The sequence below is a fragment of the Salmo trutta genome, chromosome 28 (assembly GCF_901001165.1).
Source record: "Salmo trutta chromosome 28, fSalTru1.1, whole genome shotgun sequence".
NCBI classification, from domain to species: Eukaryota; Metazoa; Chordata; class Actinopteri; order Salmoniformes; family Salmonidae; genus Salmo; species Salmo trutta.
Window position 1 is genome coordinate 38,340,318 of NC_042984.1, and position 21,597 is coordinate 38,361,914.

At 45.4% G+C, this 21,597-nt stretch overlaps 1 protein-coding gene across 1 annotated transcript in view; it reads right to left on the reverse strand.

Moving 5' to 3' along the window:
• Positions 1 to 7,628: 7,628 nt before the first annotated feature.
• Positions 7,629 to 21,597, reverse strand: part of LOC115166378 (death-inducer obliterator 1) — a 76,620-nt gene continuing 62,651 nt past the window's right edge. Inside the window, exons 10-18 of the mRNA XM_029720286.1 lie at positions 21,201 to 21,360; positions 20,862 to 20,978; positions 19,188 to 19,292; positions 16,261 to 16,414; positions 15,297 to 16,005; positions 14,957 to 15,110; positions 14,726 to 14,815; positions 14,428 to 14,623; positions 7,629 to 14,298 (exon numbers count right to left, since the gene is read on the reverse strand). Coding sequence (XP_029576146.1) covers positions 8,228 to 14,298; positions 14,428 to 14,623; positions 14,726 to 14,815; positions 14,957 to 15,110; positions 15,297 to 16,005; positions 16,261 to 16,414; positions 19,188 to 19,292; positions 20,862 to 20,978; positions 21,201 to 21,360 — 7,756 coding nt within the window. The 3' untranslated portion in view covers positions 7,629 to 8,227. The remainder of the gene's footprint in view (positions 14,299 to 14,427; positions 14,624 to 14,725; positions 14,816 to 14,956; positions 15,111 to 15,296; positions 16,006 to 16,260; positions 16,415 to 19,187; positions 19,293 to 20,861; positions 20,979 to 21,200; positions 21,361 to 21,597) is intronic.

Here is a 21,597-nt window from a genome sequence, read left to right on the forward strand (position 1 = left end):
TCAGATGAGACTAAAATTGAGCTTTTTGGCCATCAAGGAAAATGCTATGTCTGGCGCAAACCCAACACCTCTCATCACCCCGAGAATACCATCCCCACAGTGAGGCATGGTGGTGGCAGCATCATGCTGTGGGGATGTTTTTCATCGGCAGGGACTGGGAAACTGGTCAGAATTGAAGGAATGATGGATGGCGCTAAATACAGGGAAATTCTTCCAGAGATTTGAGACTGGGATGGAGGTTCACCTTCCAGCAGGACAATGACCCTAACCATACTGCTAAAGCAACACTTGAGTTGTTTAAGGGGAAACATTTAAATGTCTTGGAAAGGCCTAGTCAAAGGCCAGACCTCAGTCCAATTGAGAATCTGTGGTGTGACTTAAAGATTGCTGTACCCCAGCAGAACCCATCCAACTTGAAGGAGCTAGAGCAGTTTTGCTTTGAAGAATGGGCAAGAATCCCAGTGGCTAGATGTGCCAAGCTCATAGAGACATACCCCAAAATACTTGCAGCTGTAATTGTTGCAAAAGGTGGCTCTACAAAGTATTGACTTCGGGGGGGGGGGGGGGGGGGGGATTCCAAGGAGGGTGAATACTTTCGCAAGCCCCTGTATCAAGTTAATCAACTCAATGTTCATGCACTAAAACAATCAGTAGATAAACACTAACCAAAAACAAGTAAATTGTCACATTTATTTTTCAACTATCCAATATAAGCAGGGTAATGTGGAAAAACTGTCACAATAACATACAAAATAACTTTTGAACAGAGTATATACAGAGTGAAGCATCATTGAACAATATACATTTATTGTATTTACTGCAGCCACAAGTACTAAACAAACCTGTATAAAACACACATTTTTTTAAAATTTTTTTTTTTTACAAATATTAGAATTCAAAGATGCACGTACGATTAAGAATAACTAAACTGAAATCTAGTCAGTGGATCACCACGTTTTCATTAACTCTTCAATGCCAGAGAAACAGTGCCACCTGTGCAAGATATTCAGTAAATCGCTCTTATTTTTTGGGAAAAAGGTTTATTGCCTCAGAATCACAACTATGTAAAGTTGTATAAAAAACATCTCTCCTCTACAGTAACCTGATCTATATGAGCCCTTGAGTGCAGTTAAACTTGCATTGTATAACCCAGGCCCTCAGTCAAAAAGTTGCTTTGTTACTTACATGGTCTGAAACTTAAAACGTTCCCCCGTTTAATTATTGTCATTCATGAGGTTTGGAAGTGAAGCTAATTTGAAATATCAGTCAAACTATCAGGATACTTTTTATCAAAATACAAATGTATGAAATCTGACAAAAAATTATGGCCAAATGATGAAGATGGAAAATTACATGTTTGAGTACATGCCCTGTTAAGGAGGCTAATAATCACATTGAGGTACAATTATACTTAATATAATAAATTGAATAATTATTAAATAGGTGTAATAACTCTAAAGCTGGCTGTACACATAACGATTATGGCCACGATTTAGCTGTCCCAGATAAGTGTGAGATTTTTTTCAAAACTTGTCATTGCACATCTCACACTACAAGAGAATTGCAGATTTTGTGGCAATAAAATCAAACCTGGACGTCTGGGACTGCTCGGTAGCCCTCAGATTGCGTCTTTGACCCACTCACATTAAGCGAGCGTCGCTGACGGCCGCACGCCCTGAGTAGGCAACGACATTGGGGATTTTGTCTCCGATCTCAAAAACTTGTCTGGGACAGCTAAATCGTGGCCAAAATCGTGTAGCGTCCACCCGGCTTAAGACGTTGTTGCCTGTGGGTCGCTTGGTGTCTCTGCAGTCTCCTGGCGGACCATGACCTGGCATGAGACACTGCTAGGCTTGATCCGCTGACCAGTCTTACCACAGAATGTGCTCTGGAAATCCTGAGGGAGATGAGAAAGTCACCACAGGAGAATAGCACTCTATGGCAGGGTTTTCCAAACTCTGTCCTGGGGCCCCTCCGGTGGTATGTTTTTATTTATTTTTTGCACCCAGGGGTGGCACCAAGACAGAGTCTGGGAAACCCTGCTCTATGGTACCTCAGGACATTACAGCAGCACGACACAAAAAATGTGTCTGTTCAGGGCTTTTTAGACACAAGTAGGACAGATTTTTTACTTGTCCAAAAGCTCAATTAATTTGCCCCCCCAATCAGACACAAATGTAAGCTACACTCTGCCTATTGGCTTCTTCGCATATTCAAGCCTGTCTCAGAATACAACACTGCCCCTTTAAGGGTGGTTGGCCAACTTTGGAAGCCTATAAAATATTGCAACATAAAAATTACTTTATAAAATTACACACAAAGCTCCTCCCCGGGCACTCAGAACAACAAAAGATGAAAGATCACTTCTTCCACTCTGACAACAAGCGGTTTGAACTCGCTATATGCATTTGAGGTTTGGTCCAATAGAATCGCTCATGTGGACACCAAAACACGTTCAGACATCGTTTTAATGTAACAGAGGATAACGTTACCTTTCTAACGATACCCTTTTTATGTCTCACGTCCTCAAACTAAGCAAAGAGCAGATGCCTAAAATAAGAGTATGAATGAACATTGATTCTGGAAAATGAATGCTCAGTTTGTTGCGCACAGCATTAGCAGCATTTTAGGCAGACTGTTATACTAGCTATCTAGTCTGTGTTTTTATAAATGTGAGAATAAAAAAACAAGTATATAAAGGAATTGGCAACTCGTTCTCCTTCTGAGAAATAAGGTAGGCCACTTGATTTCAACATCTGAACAAAGTGGCCAGGCTAGCATGCTGTTCAAACAGTTTGAGGACAGAAGGATGCATTCATAACAATTAAACTGCTTTAGCTAGCAAATACTAGATCCAAGTTGGCTAGACTTTAAATATAAAGATTAGCTGGCTACTCACTAGCACGTGGGCTTATGCTTGAGAGATTGTTTATAAGACCTGTGCTCATTTTCTATAATGCCTGCTACCAGAAGTTGGTCATTATTAGTGAATGTGCATTATGCATGGTTCTGGTTACATTTGTAACAAAAGGGCATTTTCATAGACTGACTTGAAAACCAAATCAGTGATTATTGCAAAAAAAAGCAGGGTACATTTAGTTGATAAAATACGTTATTAGTGGGTCTTATGATTGTGGAAGGCTTATATTTGGCCTAAGTATAATTTCACAAGCCCTGAATTCATTAGATTATTGCTGACTGTTTGAAATGCAGTGTATTTTAACTTTAATTGTACAACAAAGCTTATTTAAAGAAAAATAAATAAACAGAGATATTGTGAATCGCCCAAAAGAAATGTATGATTTGTAGGGGATATCGCCTATCTCTACAATGAGGCTGATGTAAGAGATCAGACCTTGATAGCGTTTTATTTATTCATATTATAAGCTCAACAATGCACAGTTGGTTGTAGGCTACGTGGGAATGTTCTAAAATGCAATTGCGGGAAAACACCATTCTCAAAAGCGTACCGCACGTGGGAGCTGTTTCATGTGACAGAGATGAAAATATCAGTTAGAAATTAAGAAAGAGGGGAGCTCTAAAGATGCATCAACTAGCATGGGTTACTTACAGTGCATTCGAAAAGTATTCAGACCCCTTGACTTTTTCCACATTTCGGCACACACCTGTCTATATAAGTTCCAACGGGTTGACAGTGCATGTCAGAGCAAAAACCAAGCCATGAGGTTGGAGGAATTGTCCGCAGAGCTCCTAGACAGGATTGAGTAAAGGGTCTGAATACTTATGTAAATGTAATATTTCATCTTATATATATATTTATATTTATATATATATATTTATATTTATATATATAAAATATACAAACCCATATATATATATATATATATATAAAAAATAAACATTCAGCAAAAAAAGAAACGTCCCTTTTTCAGGACCCTGTCTTTCAAAGATAATTTGCAAAAATCCAAATAACTTCACAGATCTTTATTGTAAAGGGTTTAAACACTGTTTCTCATGCAACACCAAAACAAAGATGCCCAGGGTCCCTGCTCTTCTGCGTGAACGTGCCTTAGGCATGCTGCAAGGAAGCATGAGGACTGCAGATGTGGCCAGGGCAATAAATTGCAATGTCCGTACTGTGAGACACCTAAGACAGCGCTACAGGGAGACAGAACGGACAGCTGATCGTCCTCGCAGTGGCAGACCATGTGTAACAACACCTGCAGAGGATCGGTACATCCGAACATCACACATGCGGGACAGGTACAGGATAGCAACAACAATTATGTAGGTGTGTCACAGCATCATCGGACTGAGCTTGTTGTCATTGCAGGCAATCTCCATGCTGTGCGTTACAGGGAAGACATCCTCCTCCCTCATGTGGTACCCCTCCTGCAGGCTCATCCTGACATGACCCTGAAGCATGAAAATACTGCTCATTCTGTGCGTGATTTCCTGCAACACAGGAATATCAGTGTTCTGCCATGGCCAGCAAAGAGCCCGGATCTCAATCCCATTGAGCACGTCTGGGACCTGTTGGATCGGAGGGTGAGGGCTAGGGCCATTCCCCCCAGAAATGTCCGGGAACTTGCAAGTGCCTTGGTGGAAGAGTGGGGTAACATCTCACACCAAGAACAGGCACATCTGGTGCAGTCCATGAGGATGAGATGTACTGCTGTACTTAATGCAGCTGGTGGCCACACCAGATACTGACTGTTACTTTTGATTTTGACCCCCCCCCCTTTGTTCAGGGACACATTATTCAATTTCTGTTAGTCACATGTCTGTGGAACTTGTTCAGTTTATGTCTCAGTTGTTGAATCTTGTCATGTTCATACAAATATTTACACATGTTAAGTTTGCTGAAAATAAACGCAGTTGACAGTGAGAGGACGTTTCTTTTTTTGCTGAGTTTAGTTATGTTTTGTAGGCAGTGCTTAATTTGAGCCAGAGCCTGTCGGAACAGGATCCCGCACCTCTAAGTTTTGGACTGTTTCGTGATGGAACCTATTTTCCAGATCTGGTACATCTCCTGACATGACAAATCATTTTCAGTGTTTGCAATGTAAAACTTCATTTGAAAGCGATTAGCGTTAATTCGAGTTGCCTCCTCTGTAATTTTCCTGCCTCCTAATAAACGTAATGTAAAAATGTGCCTGGTATTCTAATTGATTTGTGTTGGGCTGGCCGGGTTTATGGTTTGTGCAACATTGTAGGCTAGCCTAGAGACTGACCAAACGTGGCCGTTACTGTTGTGAGAGAGAGAAGGGCGCTTGAATCGCCCACATAACTACAGTGAGATTCACTGAAATAATTCTGAATTCTAAACCAGGAGTAGGCCTAATATTTAGCCACAGAGTATTAATAGCTTTTTTTAAATTTTATAGCCTAGCTGTGGATTGTGTGTAGCCCAATTACATGGTATAGCCTAGTCGGGAACGGGCGGCAAATCTGTCAATGAACAGAATGCAGCCAAAACAGGCATTTCACAATATTTAAAATACAATCGCGAGAAAACGCAGGTTGGATAGCAAATCTGCCCTACCAAGCAAAAAGGCAGTAACTGCTCGTGTGGTCAAAAAATGAGTTAAAGTCATTTTGGTACATTAAATATATGATTAATCATGTGGACAAATATCCTGCTTCTATTGTATTGTGTTTTGGAAAAAATGGGGTCATGTTAGCAGTAATTGCATAAAGTTACTGTGAAACCAAGGTAAATAAAAGCCATTTTTCTCAGTTCCACTCAATGAGCAGTTATTGGAAACTTTGTACAATATTGTACAATATGTGTGTCTTCACACACTTAGGCCTGGATTCAAGACAAGGTTGTTGTTGTTGATCTCAGATTCTCAGTTTGTCAGTGTCAAAGTAGCCTGTCATTTCCATCATTTGTGCGGTAATAAAAAAAAATCAGTCATGTAAAATTATGTAGAATTGCATGAAATGCGTTATAAAAGGCCACATTTTTCCCAGGACCCTCGGGTACAAAATGTTCCCCATGTGTGCAACTTCTGCAAGCCCCTCCACTCTACTGCTCTATGCCACTACGCAAAAGCAACGACAATGCATGCAATGCTTTATTATAAATGTGATTTGTTTTCATGCGTTCTGGTACCTCAGAGCCCGCCAGATCTATTATGTTTATTTTTAATAAGATTGTGCAAGTAGAGTAGCCCAGTTTCACAATGAATTCAATCACTTTGACTGCACAGCTTTTGATTTTAATTAAACGTTCCACACATGTTTGGCAGTGGTAGAAGTGGGCAGAAAGTCATGTTACTGGGCACAGACGTCAGTTCAGTCTATTCCATGTTGGTTCAACATCATTTCATTGAAATTACGTCGAAACAACGTTGATTCAACCAGTGTATGCCCAGTGGGACTTTTTTTTTAACCCGAATCTGCCGAGGTTCTCTAATTTGACAGATTTTGCATACTACACCTCCGCATGAGACATACATGTCATTGATAAACGGTTGAGTTTGATATCATTTGAAAGCCATCAAACTGAGTTGTCAAATCATTTTATAATTTCTTTAACTGGTAGAAAATTGACATTTTAAATTGAATTTAAACATTTACTTCCAATTACTCGCGCCATTCCACCCAACGTCAAATGTCAACTTGAATGGGAATGTCGATTCTATTATCTATATTTCTAGGATTTCAATACGTTTCCTATGGAAGATTGATGTTCTAATTTAAAACAGTGGATATTCCCACTCAAGTCAACATTGGACTTCCAACCATCTTTGCGGTGCCATATGAAATGGACATTTTATTCATATTTTAGTACATTTATTATAACCGAAAACATGACACCCCGCCCTGTATTCAAGAGTATGCTGTGTCTTATAAAACTCTTTGATAACCCTGATTGTAAGCTTTCAAACTATAGCAAACTCAGCTGTTCATCTTTTTCAGTGATGAAGACATGGATGTTTCATTGTAGGGTGGGGTATGGAAAATGGAGCACCATCTCCTGAATGTTTTGGCAAATGTCAGGTGTCCCCCCCCCCCCAAAAAAATCCCTTTGTGACCAATTCTACCATGGGCAAACATTTATGGAAGGTTTAGTTCAAATAAAAATTGCAGTCAAAAAATTATAGAAAATATATGTAAAAGACCCTATTGTGAGACAGTTTTTCCCCTTGTGTAATTTCTAAATGTGGCGCAAAGGCCCCCAAAGCAACAACAAGAGGAGCAAGAGTTGGTATTGAACTACAGTACAGGGCTGAGTAGATAACTCATAACTGAGAAAGTGCTTTGGCTGTGGGCCTAAGTTTAGGTTAATAATGCCTCAGTGCTTGACCAAAAATAATATGGCATGACCTTTTTGATTATGCATAGGCTACACGATACTTCTTAAATTCAATAAATGTACATTACAAGCAGAACGCAAAACGTATGCAATTCTCTAAAATATTAGGCAACAATTTCATCAGACAAATCTGATAATTGATTGTGGTTCAAAATTCAAAAGGCACTCGCACATCTGGACTATCTTTGTTGCAGGTGCATGGTAACAGTTGAATAAGATGAGAAAAAAGAACTGCTCTTGCTAGCATACGTAAAGCTTAATAAAGAGCAGTGATACTAGCAAGAGCAGTGTGTGGGTTTCTTCTTTCTCAATTGATTGTGGTTCAAATGAAACGCAAGCAGGATAATTCCTTAACAGTTTTTATTGGCCTGTGTTCAACAAATTAAAAAATAATAAAAAATCAAATAAATGAAATAAATAATGTTTTCATTTATTCAAAAACATTTAATCATGAGATTAACCAAAATGAAGGCTTTATAATCCGTGAACAGATGACAGCAGTATGGTCTAATAAGTTTATAGGCCTACATAGAAAGAAAAAAAACAGTCATCTAGAAACACAGTGTGTGACTTGACCTGAGTTTTAATCTGGAAACGCAGAAAAGCAAGTCATCTGTACCATTTTAAAACTGTAAGATGAATGAAACAAGGTACGATCAGTCATGAAATTCCCAAAATTCTGGGTTGTTTTATGATGTGCTGAAAATGACTACGTAGTACATTATGAACTAATAGCACTAACACGTTTCAGACATTTAGTTAAAATGACAATACCAGTCAGATCTTTACCATCGTTTTCCATAAATTCTGCAACAATCACTTTTGCCGCAGATTTTCTTACTGTATTCACAGGATATATTCAATGTGTGTAGTGCTGAAAATGGCCCAAAAAAACGTCAAAATTCATGCATTTCTGTTAACCGTCTCCAGTCAAGCAGGCCCTTAACTTTCCTGGAAGGTATCTGTCTGGGGGGTGTCTGTTGATTCAACCTTGTTACCATTTCCCCCCATTTCTTCTTCTTTCTTTCCACTTCCATCCTTTAAACTGTTTCTGTCACTGTCTTTTGAAAGTGAACGTTTGTGCAGACTAGTGATAACTCTGTTTGCATCTCCTTCCATGCTTGTGGCTCTTCCAATGTCTTTGTCGTTTTCCGTGGGTGTCTTTTGCTTTTCACCCACCTCTTCTCTGGGCCTGTCTGCTTCCCTCCCTCTAACCCCTTCGCTCTCCCTACTGATAGGCCTACCTGTCCCCCTGCCCCTCTGCCTTCTATGACTGCCACCCCACTCTCTCCTGTTGTCCTCAGGCAACTGCCGCTCCTGGGCCGCTGAGCCCTGGAAGTTCCCCCTGTCTCTAGGGTTACCAGAATGGCCACGCTCCTCAGAGTGGCTTTCTCTGTCTCCATAGTTTCTCATTTCACAGTCCTCTCTGGGTAGGCTTGTTCTCCTCGTATCAGGTGATTGACTATTCTGCCACTGGTCTTCTTTAAAAGCTTCTGGACTATTGTTCAGCAAACTAATGAGACCCTCCGGGGGAGTGGGGAGTAAACCTCTATGCCTCAACGGTCTTACCACTGGCTGTGGACCGTCAAACCGTGGCTGCCCCCTGTTGTCTGCGAAATTCCCTGGAGATAAGCCTCTGGGCTGGTTGAACCTCAAGGGACGAGGAGCCCTGGGGCCATGGAAACCAGGACGATGTACTTCCCTCGGTCCTCCAAAATTGTTTGTTGCGAAGTGGTCTCTTCTTATAGCTGGAATTCTCATGTCTGGATCTGGGCTTGGGATTTCTGGACACCTGTCTGGGCCTGAACCACTCATGTCTAACTGTAAGATGCTCTGGATAAGAGCGTCTGATGAATTACTCAAATGTAAATGTAAAATGTCTGGCCCTGGACCTCTCCTGTCTGGCCCTCTCCTGTCTGGCCCTGGATGTCTACTGTCTGGCCCTGGACCTCTACTGTCTGGCCCTGGACCTCTCTTAACTGGCCCTCTCCTGTCTGGCCCTGGTCCTCTCCTGTCTGGCCCTGGACCCCTCCTGTCTGGCCCTGGACCCCTCATGTCTGGCCCTCTCCTCTCATCCCACATATCTGGCCCTGGAACTCTCATGTCTGGCCCTGGACCCCTCATGTCTGGCCCTGGACCCCTCATGTCTGGCCCTGGACCCCTCATGTCTGGCCCTCTCCTCTCATCCCACATATCTGGCCTTGGACCTCTCGTGTCTAGTCCTGGACTTCTAATGTCTGGACCTCTCCTATCACCCCTTATGTCTGATTCTGGATCTTTCATGTCTGGCCCTGGAACTCTTGTGTCTGACCCTGGAACTCTTGTGTCTGGCCCTGGACCCCTTGTGTCTGGCCCTGGACCTCTCGTGTCTGGCCCTGGACCTCTCGTGTCTTGCCCTGGACCTCTCGTGTCTGGCCCTCTCCTCTCATCCCACATGTCTGGGCTTGGACCTCTCATGTCTGACCTTGGACCTCTCATGTCTGACCTTGGACCTCTCATGTCTGACCTTGGACCCCTCATGTCTGACCTTGGACCCCTCATGTCTGACCTTGGACCTCTCATGTCTGACCTTGGACCTCTCATGTCTGACCTTGGACCTCTCATGTCTGACCTTGGACCTCTCATGTCTGACCTTGGACCTCTCATGTCTGGCCCTGGACCCCTCATGTCTGGCCCTGGACCCCTCATGTCTGGCCCTCTCCTCTCATCCCACATGTCTGGCCTTGGATCTCTCATGTCTGGCCTCGCACCCCTCATGTCTGGCCTCGAACCCCTCATGTCTGGCCCTCTCCTCTCATCCCACATGTCTGGCCTTGGACCTCTCGTGTCTGGCCCTGGGCCTCTCCCATCATCCCTTGTGTCCTGCCGTGGACCTCTGATGTCTGGGCCCGGCCCTCTCCTATCACCCCTTGTGTCTGGTCCTGGATCTTTCATATCTGACCCTCTCCAATCACCTCTTGTGTCTGGTTCTGGATCTCTCATGTCTGGACCCGAACCTCTGCTGTCTGGCCCTCTTCTATCACCCCTAGTGCCTGGCCCTGGTCCCATCATATCTGGACTTCTGAAGTCTGGCCCTGGGTTTCTCCTTCCCTCACTAATATCAGGATCTCTCCTCTCTAAACTGCTGGACCGCTCACCCTGGTTGTTTGGAGAGGCCCTGTGGGGAAGACCTTGTGAGGGTATCTGGCTTTCTTTCAGAATGTCCCAAGGGCTCTGTATACTGTGCTCCCTTGATGTTACAAGTGAGGCAGGAACAGGTGTTACCACTGGCTGTGGACACTCAACACGGAACTGTGGCTGCCCCCCATTGTCTGCAAAATGCCCTGGAGGTAACCCTCTGGGCTGGTTGAACCTTGAGGGACGAGGACCCCAGGGGCCATGGAAACCAGGATGATGTGTTCCCCTTTGATCCTCAACATTTTGAACAGATGAGGAAATCTTTGGACTGTTGAAATAAGGCGATTGTGGCCTCTGTCCTCCAAATTTAGCTATAGGTGTGAAGTGGTCCCCTTTCATGTCTGGACTTCTCAGGTCTGGATCTGGGCCTGGCATTTCTGGATCTCTCATGTCTGGGCCTGAACTCCTCATGTTTGGATTCCTAATGTCGGGTCCTGGATCCCTCATATCTGGGTGTCTCTGTTCTTTTCTCATATCTGGACCTCTCATGTCTGGCTCTGGACCTGTCTTGTCTCGCCCTGGACCTCTCATATCACCCCACATGTCAGTCTCTGGCCCTCTCATGTCTGGCCCTGGACCTCTTCGGTCATCCAAGATGTCTAGCCCTCTCCCATCACCCCTCATGTCTGGCCCTGGACTTCGCATGTCTGGGCCTCGACCTCGCATGTCTGGGCCTGGACCTGGACCTTGCATGTCTCGGTCTAGACTCCTCATGTCTGGGCCTGGACCTCTAATGTCTGGGCCCAGACCCCTCATGTCTGGCCCTGGACCTCTCATGTCTGGGCTTCGACCACTCATGTATGGCCCTGGTCCTCTTCTATCATCCCACATATCTGGCCCTGGTCCCATCATATCTGGCCCTGGTCCCATCATATCTGGCGCTGGTCCCATCATATCTGGCCCTGGTCCCATCATATCTGGCCCTGGTCCCATCATATCTGGCCCTGGTCCCATCATATCTGGCCCTGGTCCCATCATATCTGGCCCTCTGATGTCTGGGCCTTGGTTTCTTCTCCCCTCCCTCCTATCGGGAACTGTCCTCTCTAAACTGCTGGACCTCTCACCCTGGTTGTTTGGAGAAGTCATGTGAGGAGGACCTTGTGAGGAAAAATGTTTCTCTCTCATCATCTCTGATGGACTCTGTACAATGTGTTGCTCCTTTATTTCTGATTGAACAGGCCCACCTTCATTGTCATGATGCTGGTTGTTGGCGTCTCTTGTTGTTCCTTGCAGCCCTTGAAGTCTGATCACGGGCTGATGTGGATCATCAAACCAGGACCGTGGTGGCTCCCCTTTGTCTGGGAAATGCCCTGGAGATGAGCCTCTGGGCCGGTTGAACCTCGAGGGACGAGGACCCCTGGGGCCATGGAAACCAGGACGATGTGCTCCCCTTTGGTCCTCAAAATGTCCTCTTGGAACGGATGAAGACATCCTTAGACTGTTGAAATGGGGCGATGGCGGTCCTCCAAAGTTAGTTGTTAGTGAGAAGTGTTCCCCTCTCATATCTGGACTTTTCATATTTGGTTCTGGACCTGGATGCCTCATTTGCAGCCCTCTCCTTTCCCCCCTCATGTCTTGTCCTTGTCCTATCATATCTGGCCCTTGGTTTGGAGACGCTTTGTGGGGAGGACCTTGTGAGGAAAACTGTTTTTCTCTCATAATGTCTGATGGGCTCTGTACAATGCATTGCTCTAGTATTTCCCATTGAGAGGCCCTATCCCTATTGTCTTGATACTTTAAGTTGAGGCCTGTTGGTGGTGATCGCAGCAAGCTTTGAGGAGGTTGTTGATCCCCAGGTTGCTGGGGAGTGGGATTTTCATGGGGCATTTGATGGCCTGCGTACTCAATCTCTCCCTGTGGTGGACGTCCAGACTCAGAACGATCACACAGTGATTCATTAATGTTCTTTCTATCAAGTGGGGGCTGGGGTGAGTCATTAGTCGCCATGACCAGTGCTGGAGCTGGGCTCATAGGACCCATGTCTTCAGGAGCCTCTGGACCCTTGGAGTCTTCTGACACTGGAGGAGGAGAAAACTCCCTTTGACCCTTTGAGACTCCCCTAGAGGCGGACTCTAGTGTTTTTCTTGGTGTAGATGGGGATCTTCTACGGCTACAAGAGCTGCGCCGAGAGGTGCGCTCTTGATGAGGGAGATGGCGGCCTGTGCGGTCAGAGTGGTCACAATCTCTGTGATACGGTTGGCTCCTCTCACCCCGTCTGTGTCTGTCCCTTCGCCTATCAGAGCGTCCAGGGGACCGCCTGCCAAATCTATGAGGAGGGCTTTTGTGTCGGTCCTTGATTTTACGGTCCCGTCTTTTGGGTGAGTGAGTATCCGGTTGGCTGCTATGCTTACGCCTCCTATCAGGAGTGTCAATGCGCGATGTGCCACGACACGAGCTAGACACCGAGGAGTCACGAGACCGCTCAGAACGCCTTGCTGAATGTGATAGAGTTTTCACCTTCTCTTCTACATTCATGTCTTGCAGCTCATCAAAGATAGTGGCATCCTCTGGGTCGTAAGCTACATCAGAGTCCTGGATCTCACCAGCTTCAGGATCTGAATTGTCGGTTGCCTGAATATTTTCCTTTTTAATCTCTTTTACCCGCTTCGGTGTTGCACTGGGCATTTCCACATTTCTTGACTCTGAAAGAGGTACAGTCTTGGTCTCTGTCTTAATCTCTTGTTTTATTGGTACTTCTGTTTTCAAGAGACTCAAAGCTTTTTGATTCGCTGAAGGATTTGCCTCAGACTGCTCTCCTTCAGTCTGCTGTGTTTGGAATTGAGACCACCCAGATTTAGGAGGGGGAGACATCAAGGCATCGGAAACGGAGAAGTGGGCCATGAACATGCCCACTGCTTCTCTCTGCTGACGCAGTGCCCACTCCTGCTCCTTCAACTGCTGTTTCTGCTCCTCGATCTGCCTGCTGAGCTCCTCAAACATTCGCTGTTGTTCAGTCAGAGTAGCGGCTGAGACAATTACATCACCAGTAATGGGGAGGCTCAGAGGGGCTGGAGTGGGAGCTGGGACTGGGGTAGGAGCTTGAGCTGGGGTAGGAGCTTGAGCTGGGGTAGGAGTTGGAGATGGGGCTTTTGCTACACTGACCCCATCGTTGTGCATATCCTCAAAGATAGTCTCATCTTCAGGGTCGTAAGCCACGTCGTCATCATCAGCACAAATGGCCAGAGAGGCAGCTTTCGCCTGAAACATTTTATCCGTACAAATTGGGGCAACCAATCCATAGCCCATTGCTGGATCATACTCTTCCCCTGGGTCGTATGGTCGATCATATTCATTTTCCTCCTCCTCAATCTCTTTGACTTTGGATTTCTGCCCGTACTGCTGGACTATTGGATCCACCATTGGGAGAGGGTGAAGAGTGGATGTAGGGGGCACTGCTGCAACTGCTGGGACTGCAGGAGAGTCCATCCCAAACAGTGACTTCAGGATGGTCTGCAAGGGACTGGTGGCGGTGCTGCTAGGTGCAGCGGAGGAGCTAGTGGTGGGGGGTGGGGCAGAAGCAGGCGGAGCAGCTCTAATGGAGGACAGAAGTGATGGGATAGTCAGTAAGCCAGAGGAGGAGGAGTGTGACCGGGATCCAGTGGAAAGAGGGGAACCAGGAAGGGTGGACACGATGGGCATCTCTGGGTCATAGGGCAAGAATTCCTCCATTCTAGGGTCAGACCCATACAGCGAAGGGGGTTTAGGGAGGCCAATATCTCTGGGGTCTTTGGACATGTGGATCTTGGGTCTCTTCTCTTGTGGTATGCTTCCCACACGTTTGGGTTTCTGGCAAATAACCAGTCCCAGGAGAAGATCGGGGCGATTTTTCTCAAGGCCTGTTACATAAAGAGGGTGTAGGGAGATTACTTTGGAATGCTGTCTTAAATAATGCCTGTGTGTGCAAACTTCAGTGTGCCATCTGTATGGCCTTCTACATGTTGGCCTAAATGACAGCATTTTCTTACCTGATCCGTCGAAAGGTTGGAGTTTGGATGGAATGGACTCCTTTGCGCTGACTGGGATGAGGTAGATATCCTTGATGCTGCGGCTTTTGTTGGCCACCACCCCAAAGCGCCGTCTGCTGCTGAAGTAGGAGAACAGAGACGCGTAGGCCACCTCCTCCTCCTCAGTCGCTGGGTGGAACCGGATCACACACAGCTCCTGTGGACCGACAATCTCCTCTTAACATTGAGATACCAACACATACACAGACCCTATCTAAATTGTATCGTTTTTTTCCATAATGACAGAGGGAGGGCTTGCCTTTGTAACAGAGGCCTTCACTCGCCCGATGTAGTCCCACACAGTTTGAGGCATGATTCTTCCACCAATCTGGATGGTATCAGGCAGGTCCTGAACAAAATAAACTTGTTGTAAATATCCACATAGCCAAAACTGCTATGTTGTTTGTTTATGAGATTAATTGTCTTAAATGTTCAGAAAGAAACTATCCCAATGCTCGGTAGCAAAGTTATGTTCTGTTATATTTGTTACCTCTTTGAGATATTCGGAGGGTCCTGAGACCAGATAGCCCTTGGTGACGAACTTGGCCACACTGATCATGTTGAAGAAGCCCTTCCACGCTACTTCCTGCTTGGCCAGGAACTGGGACGTCTCCCCGTCTGGAGGGGTGTGGGAGTTCATAGCCCTGCAAACACAACATCACAATGAGTTTACTAATACCCATTCACTCAGCTGTAAAGCAAATATAGCTCATGCACAGAGGACAAAACAAGACTCATATTATGACTGAAATGACCATACACTAATTATCTTAAAACCCTTTCTTATCAAGGTTCACTTGTAGTGATGGTGACAAGCTGAGAGGAGATACCTTGAAGAGGATGCAGATGATCCAGATGAACCATAAAACGATGAGGAGGATGGCTTCATCAGGATAGATTTGGGTACTGCTGGCATTGGTGGCAGGGATGGGGGGGGTGGCAAAGGCATGAATGGCTTGCTCAGAGTACCACTCTGTTTCACAGGGACATAAAAGACTGGTGGAAGTGGGGCTGTAGATAAGGCGACACTTGCCATGGCAGGAGTGCAGTTGTCAGCTGTGCGGGGGTCACCATACAGAGCAGCAGAACGGTTGCCAATGGTACGGGGGTCACGCCTTGTGATGGTTACCGTAGAAACAGCCGGGATCATGACTGGGGTATACATTCTGGACGGTGTCTTGGCTTTGCAGTTTTCCGGAATAGGGGAGGCGGGAGAATCCATAACAGGGGAGGCGGGAGATTCCATTGTTGGAGAAGCCGGAGATTCCATTGTGGGAGAAGTGGGGGATTCCATGATGGTTAAGGCAGGGTCATCCATTACTGGGGAAGCAGAGGAATCCATGGTGGGGGAGTCGGGGGATGCAAGGAGGGGTAATTCATCTCCAGCTGGAGATGTTCTGAGATCTGTTCTGGCATACATCCAGGGTGGCCGAGACGGCCTGTCTCTCCATTGGTCTGGTTTGGTGGAGGACAACGATGACCCAGAGAGTTTAGGCTTCTTGGCTAAAGGCTCCGCCTCATCCTCGACTGATATCTGACCTGAAGGGCAGAAACAGACACCAACCCACACAAAACATCTGTTAGCAGCATCATCACCCTCTACAGAATACAGAATGCATTAAATCATTAATTTGACGTTGGGAGTGATTGTAGTTGATATCAACACTGGAGCCAACCCAGTTGCCCTTCACGATCATAGTTTGACACATTGCAAAAGACAAACAGAATTTGATGGTGTTTGTTGGATGTTGTGATGTGTACACTGTAATTGTGCTTTCTCTTTTTTCCATTTACCTGTGCAGATCTTGCACTTGAGGTCAAACAGGTGGGCTCTGTGCTCGGCAGTTGTGTCTTTCAGCATGCAGCTGAGGATGTCTGGCACTGAGCTGCTCTGGCTCGACTGGTTAGGTCTGGCATTAGGGGCAGCATGGAGAGTGGTCTTCTGTTCCTGAGAAAAGAGGATCATGTCACACTCTCATTTACTAAAATGTTACAACACAGATTCACACCCTCACGCACAAACACATACACAAATCGAATAAAACGTATGGCACATTTGAAGATGAAACAAAACATCTAGGAATCAGTTCATCAACATGACCAAACAATACATGTTAGATAACACGTAAAAGGTACAGCCATGCAAGACGTGGAGGTCATGGGCAATTCCACGGTAACATAATGATGCTTTGTGCGGTGCCATCATTCTGCTACCAAACATCTGTAAAGTTAATGTGTTTTTGTAAAAGAAATCTGTGGAAATTCTTAAAAGTCGTCCTTCGGCATAGAGTTTTGCAATCATTGTTTTTGTTTCACTTTGCAATCATTGTTTTTTGTTTGGCATACATTTTAAAGTGAACACCTTCATATTGAGTTGCACACCCCCAGCATACAACCCACAGCATTGCAGTTCTTGACACAAACTGGTGCGCCTGGGAACTACCCTGTTCAAAGGCACTTAAATCTTGTCTTGCCCATTCACACTCAATGGCACAGATACACAATCCATGTCAGCTGTCTCAATGCTTAAAAATCCTTCTTTAACCTGTCTCCTCCCCTTCATCTACACTGATTGAATTGGATTTAACAAGTGACTTCAATATGGGATCATAGCGTTCACCTCGATTCACCTAGTCAGTCTGTCATGGAAATCAAATCAAATGTTATGTCACATGCACCGAATACAACAGGTGTGAACCTTACAGTGAAATGCTTACTTACAAGCCCTTAACCAACAATGCTTTAAGAAGTTAAGAAAAAAAATGAAAAGAAAATAGAAAATAAAAGTAACAAATAATTAAACAGCAGCAAGCAGGTCTGGGTAGCCCATTGATTAGCTGTTCAGCAGTCTTATGGCTTGGGGGTAGAAGCTGTTAAGAAGCCTTTTGGACCTCGACTTGGCGCCAGTGATGTACTGAGCCGTACGCTCTACCCTCTGTAGTGCCATGCTTGTAGGAGGCCGAGCAGTTGCCATACCAGGCAGTGATGCAACCAGTCAGGATGCTCTCGATGGTGCAGCTGTAGAACCTTTTGAGGATCTGAAGACCCATACCAAATCTTTTCAGTCTCCTGAGGGGGAATAGGCTTTGTCGTGCCCTCTTCACGACTGTCTTAGTGTGTTTGGACCATGATAGTTTGTTGGTGTGGACACCAACGAACTTGAAGCTCTGAACCTGTTCCACTACAGCCCTGTCGATGATAATGAGTTGCGCACCCCCAGCATACAACCCAGCAGCACGGTCCTCCTTTTCCTGTAATCCACAATCATCTCCTTTATCTTGATCACGTTGAGGGAGAGGTTGTTGTCCTGGCACCACACGACCAGGTCTCTGACCTCCTCCCTATAGGCGGTCTCATTGTTGTCGGTGATCAGGCCTACTGCTGTTCTGTCATCAGCAAACTTGATGGTGTTGGAGGGGACTGAGCACGCACCCCTGAGGGCCACCCGTGTTGAGGATCAGCGTGGCGGATGTGTTGTTCCCTACCCTTATCACCTGGAGGTGGCCCGTCAGGAAGTCCAGGATCTAGTTGCAGAGGGAGGTGTTTAGTCCCAGGGTCCTTAGCTTAGTGATGAGCTTTGAGGGCACTATGGTGTTGAATGCTGATCTGTAGTTAATGAATAGCATTCTCACATAGGTGTTCCTTTTGTCCAGGTGGGAAAGGGCAGTGTTGTGGATCTGTTGGGTGGAATGCAAATTGGAGTGGGTCTCGGGTTTCTTCAGATTTGTCAAATGGAGGGCGAGGGAGAGCTTTGTACGCATCTCTGTTTGTGTAGTAAAGGTGGTCTAGAGTTTTTTCCCCTCTGGTTGCACATTTAACATGCTGATAGAAATTAAGTAAAACTGATTTGAGTTTCCCTGCATTAAAGTCCCCAGCCACTAGGAGCGCTGCCTCTGGATGAGTGTTTTCCTGTTTGCTTATGACCGTATACAGCTCATTGAGTGCGGTCTTAGTGTCAGCATCTGTCTGCGGTGGTATATAGACAACTACGAACAATATAGATGTAAACTCTCTTGGCAAATAGTGTGGTCCACAGCTTATCATGAGATACTCTACCTCAGGCGAGCAAAACCTCGAGACTCCTTTGATTTCGTGCACCAGCTGTTGTTTACAAATATGCATAGGCCGCCTCCCCTTGTTTTACCAGAGGCCGCTGTTCTATCCTGCCAAAAAAGCTTAAAACCCGCCAGCTGTATGTTAATCATGTCGTCGTTCAGCCACGACTCGGTGAAACATAATATATTACAGTTTTTAATGTCCCGTTGGTAGGATATACGTGCTCGTAGTTCGTCTATTTTATTATCGATTGATTGTACGTTGGCTAATAGGACCGATGGTAGAGGTAGATTACCCTCTCGGTGACGGATCCTTACAAGGCACTCGGACCGTCGTCCACGATACCTCGGTCTTTTCCTCCTGCGAATGATGAGGATGAGGGCCTTGTCGGGTGTCTGGAGTAAATCCTTCCCATTCGACTCATCGAAGAAGAAGAATTCCTCCGGTACGGGGTGAGTAATCGCTGCCCTGATGTCAAGAAGCTCTTTTCGGTCATAAGACACGGTGGCAGAAACTTTATGTACAAAATAAGTTACAAATTACGCAAAAAAACATACACAATAGGTTACGGAATCGTAAATGGCAGCCATCTCCCTCGGCGCCATTGTAACAGATAAGAGCATAATGTTAATGTTCATAATGTTTTGTATACTCAGTGTACATACCATGTTTCTATTTGTCCTGGGGGGAAGACTGGGTAGGTCAACCTTCACTGGCTCAGGCGCTGGATTTGGAAGTACACATGGGGCTTTGGGAACAGACTCCTGGACCTGCAAGACACACCGACAACAATCAGGGAATTAGAACAGAGCACCTCAATCAACTAGTCAAGTTATGGGTGATCAATACAGTTCTCATTGAAGTATGATAATGGCCTTCTTTAGTCATTTACTAGTCCCTAGTAGATGCTTTGTAGATGTGCAGTAGATTTTCAATAACTGTCAACAACATTTCAACTAACTATTCACTAACCCTAAACTAAACCCTTACCCAAACCTTTATTCTAAACTTAACCAAGCAGTTGCTTATAAACAGACAGTTTGTTGATAGTTTGGCCATCTGTAGATCATCTACATGACATGACCAAAAGTATGTGGACACATGCTCATCAAACATCTCATTCCAAAATCCTGGTCATGAATATGGAGTTGGTCCCCGCTTTGCTGCTATAACAGCCTCTACTCTTCCGGTTAGGGTTTCCACTAGATGTTGGAACATTTCTGTGGCTTCCATTCAGCCAGAAGAGCATTAGTGAGGCCGGGCACTGATGTTTGGCGATTAGGCCTGGCTTGCAGCTGGCGTTCCAATTCATCCCAAAGGTGTTTGATGGGGTTGAGGTCAGGGCTCTGTGCAGGCAAGTCAAGTTCTTCCACACCGATCTTGACAAACCATTTCTGTACGGACCCCCAAGCCTCCAGTGTAATGGATTCTCCCGTCTCCCCCTATTCCGGAAAACTGCAAAACCAAGACACTGCATGGGGACATTGTCATGTTGAAACAGGAAAGGGCCTTACCCAAACTGTTGCCACAAAGTTGGAAGCACAGAATTGTCTAAAATGTCATTGTATGCTATAGCATTAAGATTTCCCTTCACTGGAACTAAAGGGCCTAGCCCGAACCATGAAAAAACAGCCCCAGACCATTATTCCTTCTCCACCAAACTTTACAGTTGGCACTATGCATTCAGGCAGGTAGCGTTCTCCTGGCATCCGCCAAACCCGAATTAGTCTGTTGGATTGCCAGATGGTGAAGCGTGATTCATCACGCCAGACAACGTGTTTCCACTGCTCCAAAGTCTAATGGCAGCCTAAGATGGTGATCTTAGGCTTCTGTGCAGCCGCTCGGCCATGGTAACCCATTTCATGAAGCTCCCGAAAGAACAGTTATTGTGCTGACGTTGCTTCCAGAGGCAGGTTGGAACACTGTAGTGAGTGTTGCAACCGAGGACAGATGATTTTTATGCTCTTCAGCAGTCGGCGGTCCCATTCTGTGAGTTTATATGACCTACCACTTTGCGGCTGAGCCGTTGTTGCTCCTAGACATTTCCACTTCACAATAACAGCACTTACAGTTGACCGGGGCAGCTCTAGCAGGGCAGAAATTTGACAGACTGACTTGTTGAAAGTTACTGAGCTCTTCAGTAACGCCATTCTACTGCCAATGTTTCACTATAGAGATTGCATGGCTGTGTGTAGCAACGGATGTGGCTAAAATAGCCAAATCCACTAACTTGAAGGGGTGTCCACATATTTTTGTATATATTGTATTTGGGACTATCTAAATATGGTGTAACTGACTGCCATACTAAAAAAGATAAAGCTATCATAACTATACTCTACCGCTGGAGCGTCCCTTTTGCTCGTCTCAGACACCTTTGTGGCCTGCATGTCCCGCTGGCTCATCCTGGCCAGTCTGAAGGCACTGACTTCACCGCGGATGACGCTGTAGAACAAACCCTGGAGACCCACCCCACCACAATCAGTGAAGCGTTCAACCACACAGTGAACTAGATGTCTACTTTGTGAGAAAGGGGCACATTTGTTAAATTGAATAGTGGATTTGACTACTTTTTGAATGAAATGCACTAACTGTATAGCAGATAGTTGTATTATATAACTGGAGTTGAGATTGTATTCTTATGATAAGGCACGTGTTTTTTCTGCCATCTGAAGACAAACCTTATTTTTGGGGTCTTTAAGGTTGAACATGATGGTTCGGTACTTGTTCATGTACTTGCTGTCTGTGTTGTTAAATATGTTAAACATCTCTGTCTCGATGCTGGTGACCAGCTTTCCCACTTCACTCTCAGACCTCTCCAAATCGTCACAGTCGCACACCCTTATCAAATCAAAATGCAATTAGTCATCTTTCAATAAAAATGTTGTCCTACACTCAAAAGAGCTCAAGCAATGCTGCTTTGTCAATCAATGTCATCGTGTGTGTGAGAGTAAGTGAGTGAGTGTGAGAGAGAGAGAGAGAGAGAGAGAGAGAGAGAGAGAGAGAGAGAGAGAGAGAGAGAGAGAGAGAGAGAGAGAGAGAGAGAGAGAGAGAGAGAGAGAGAGAGAGAGAGAGAGA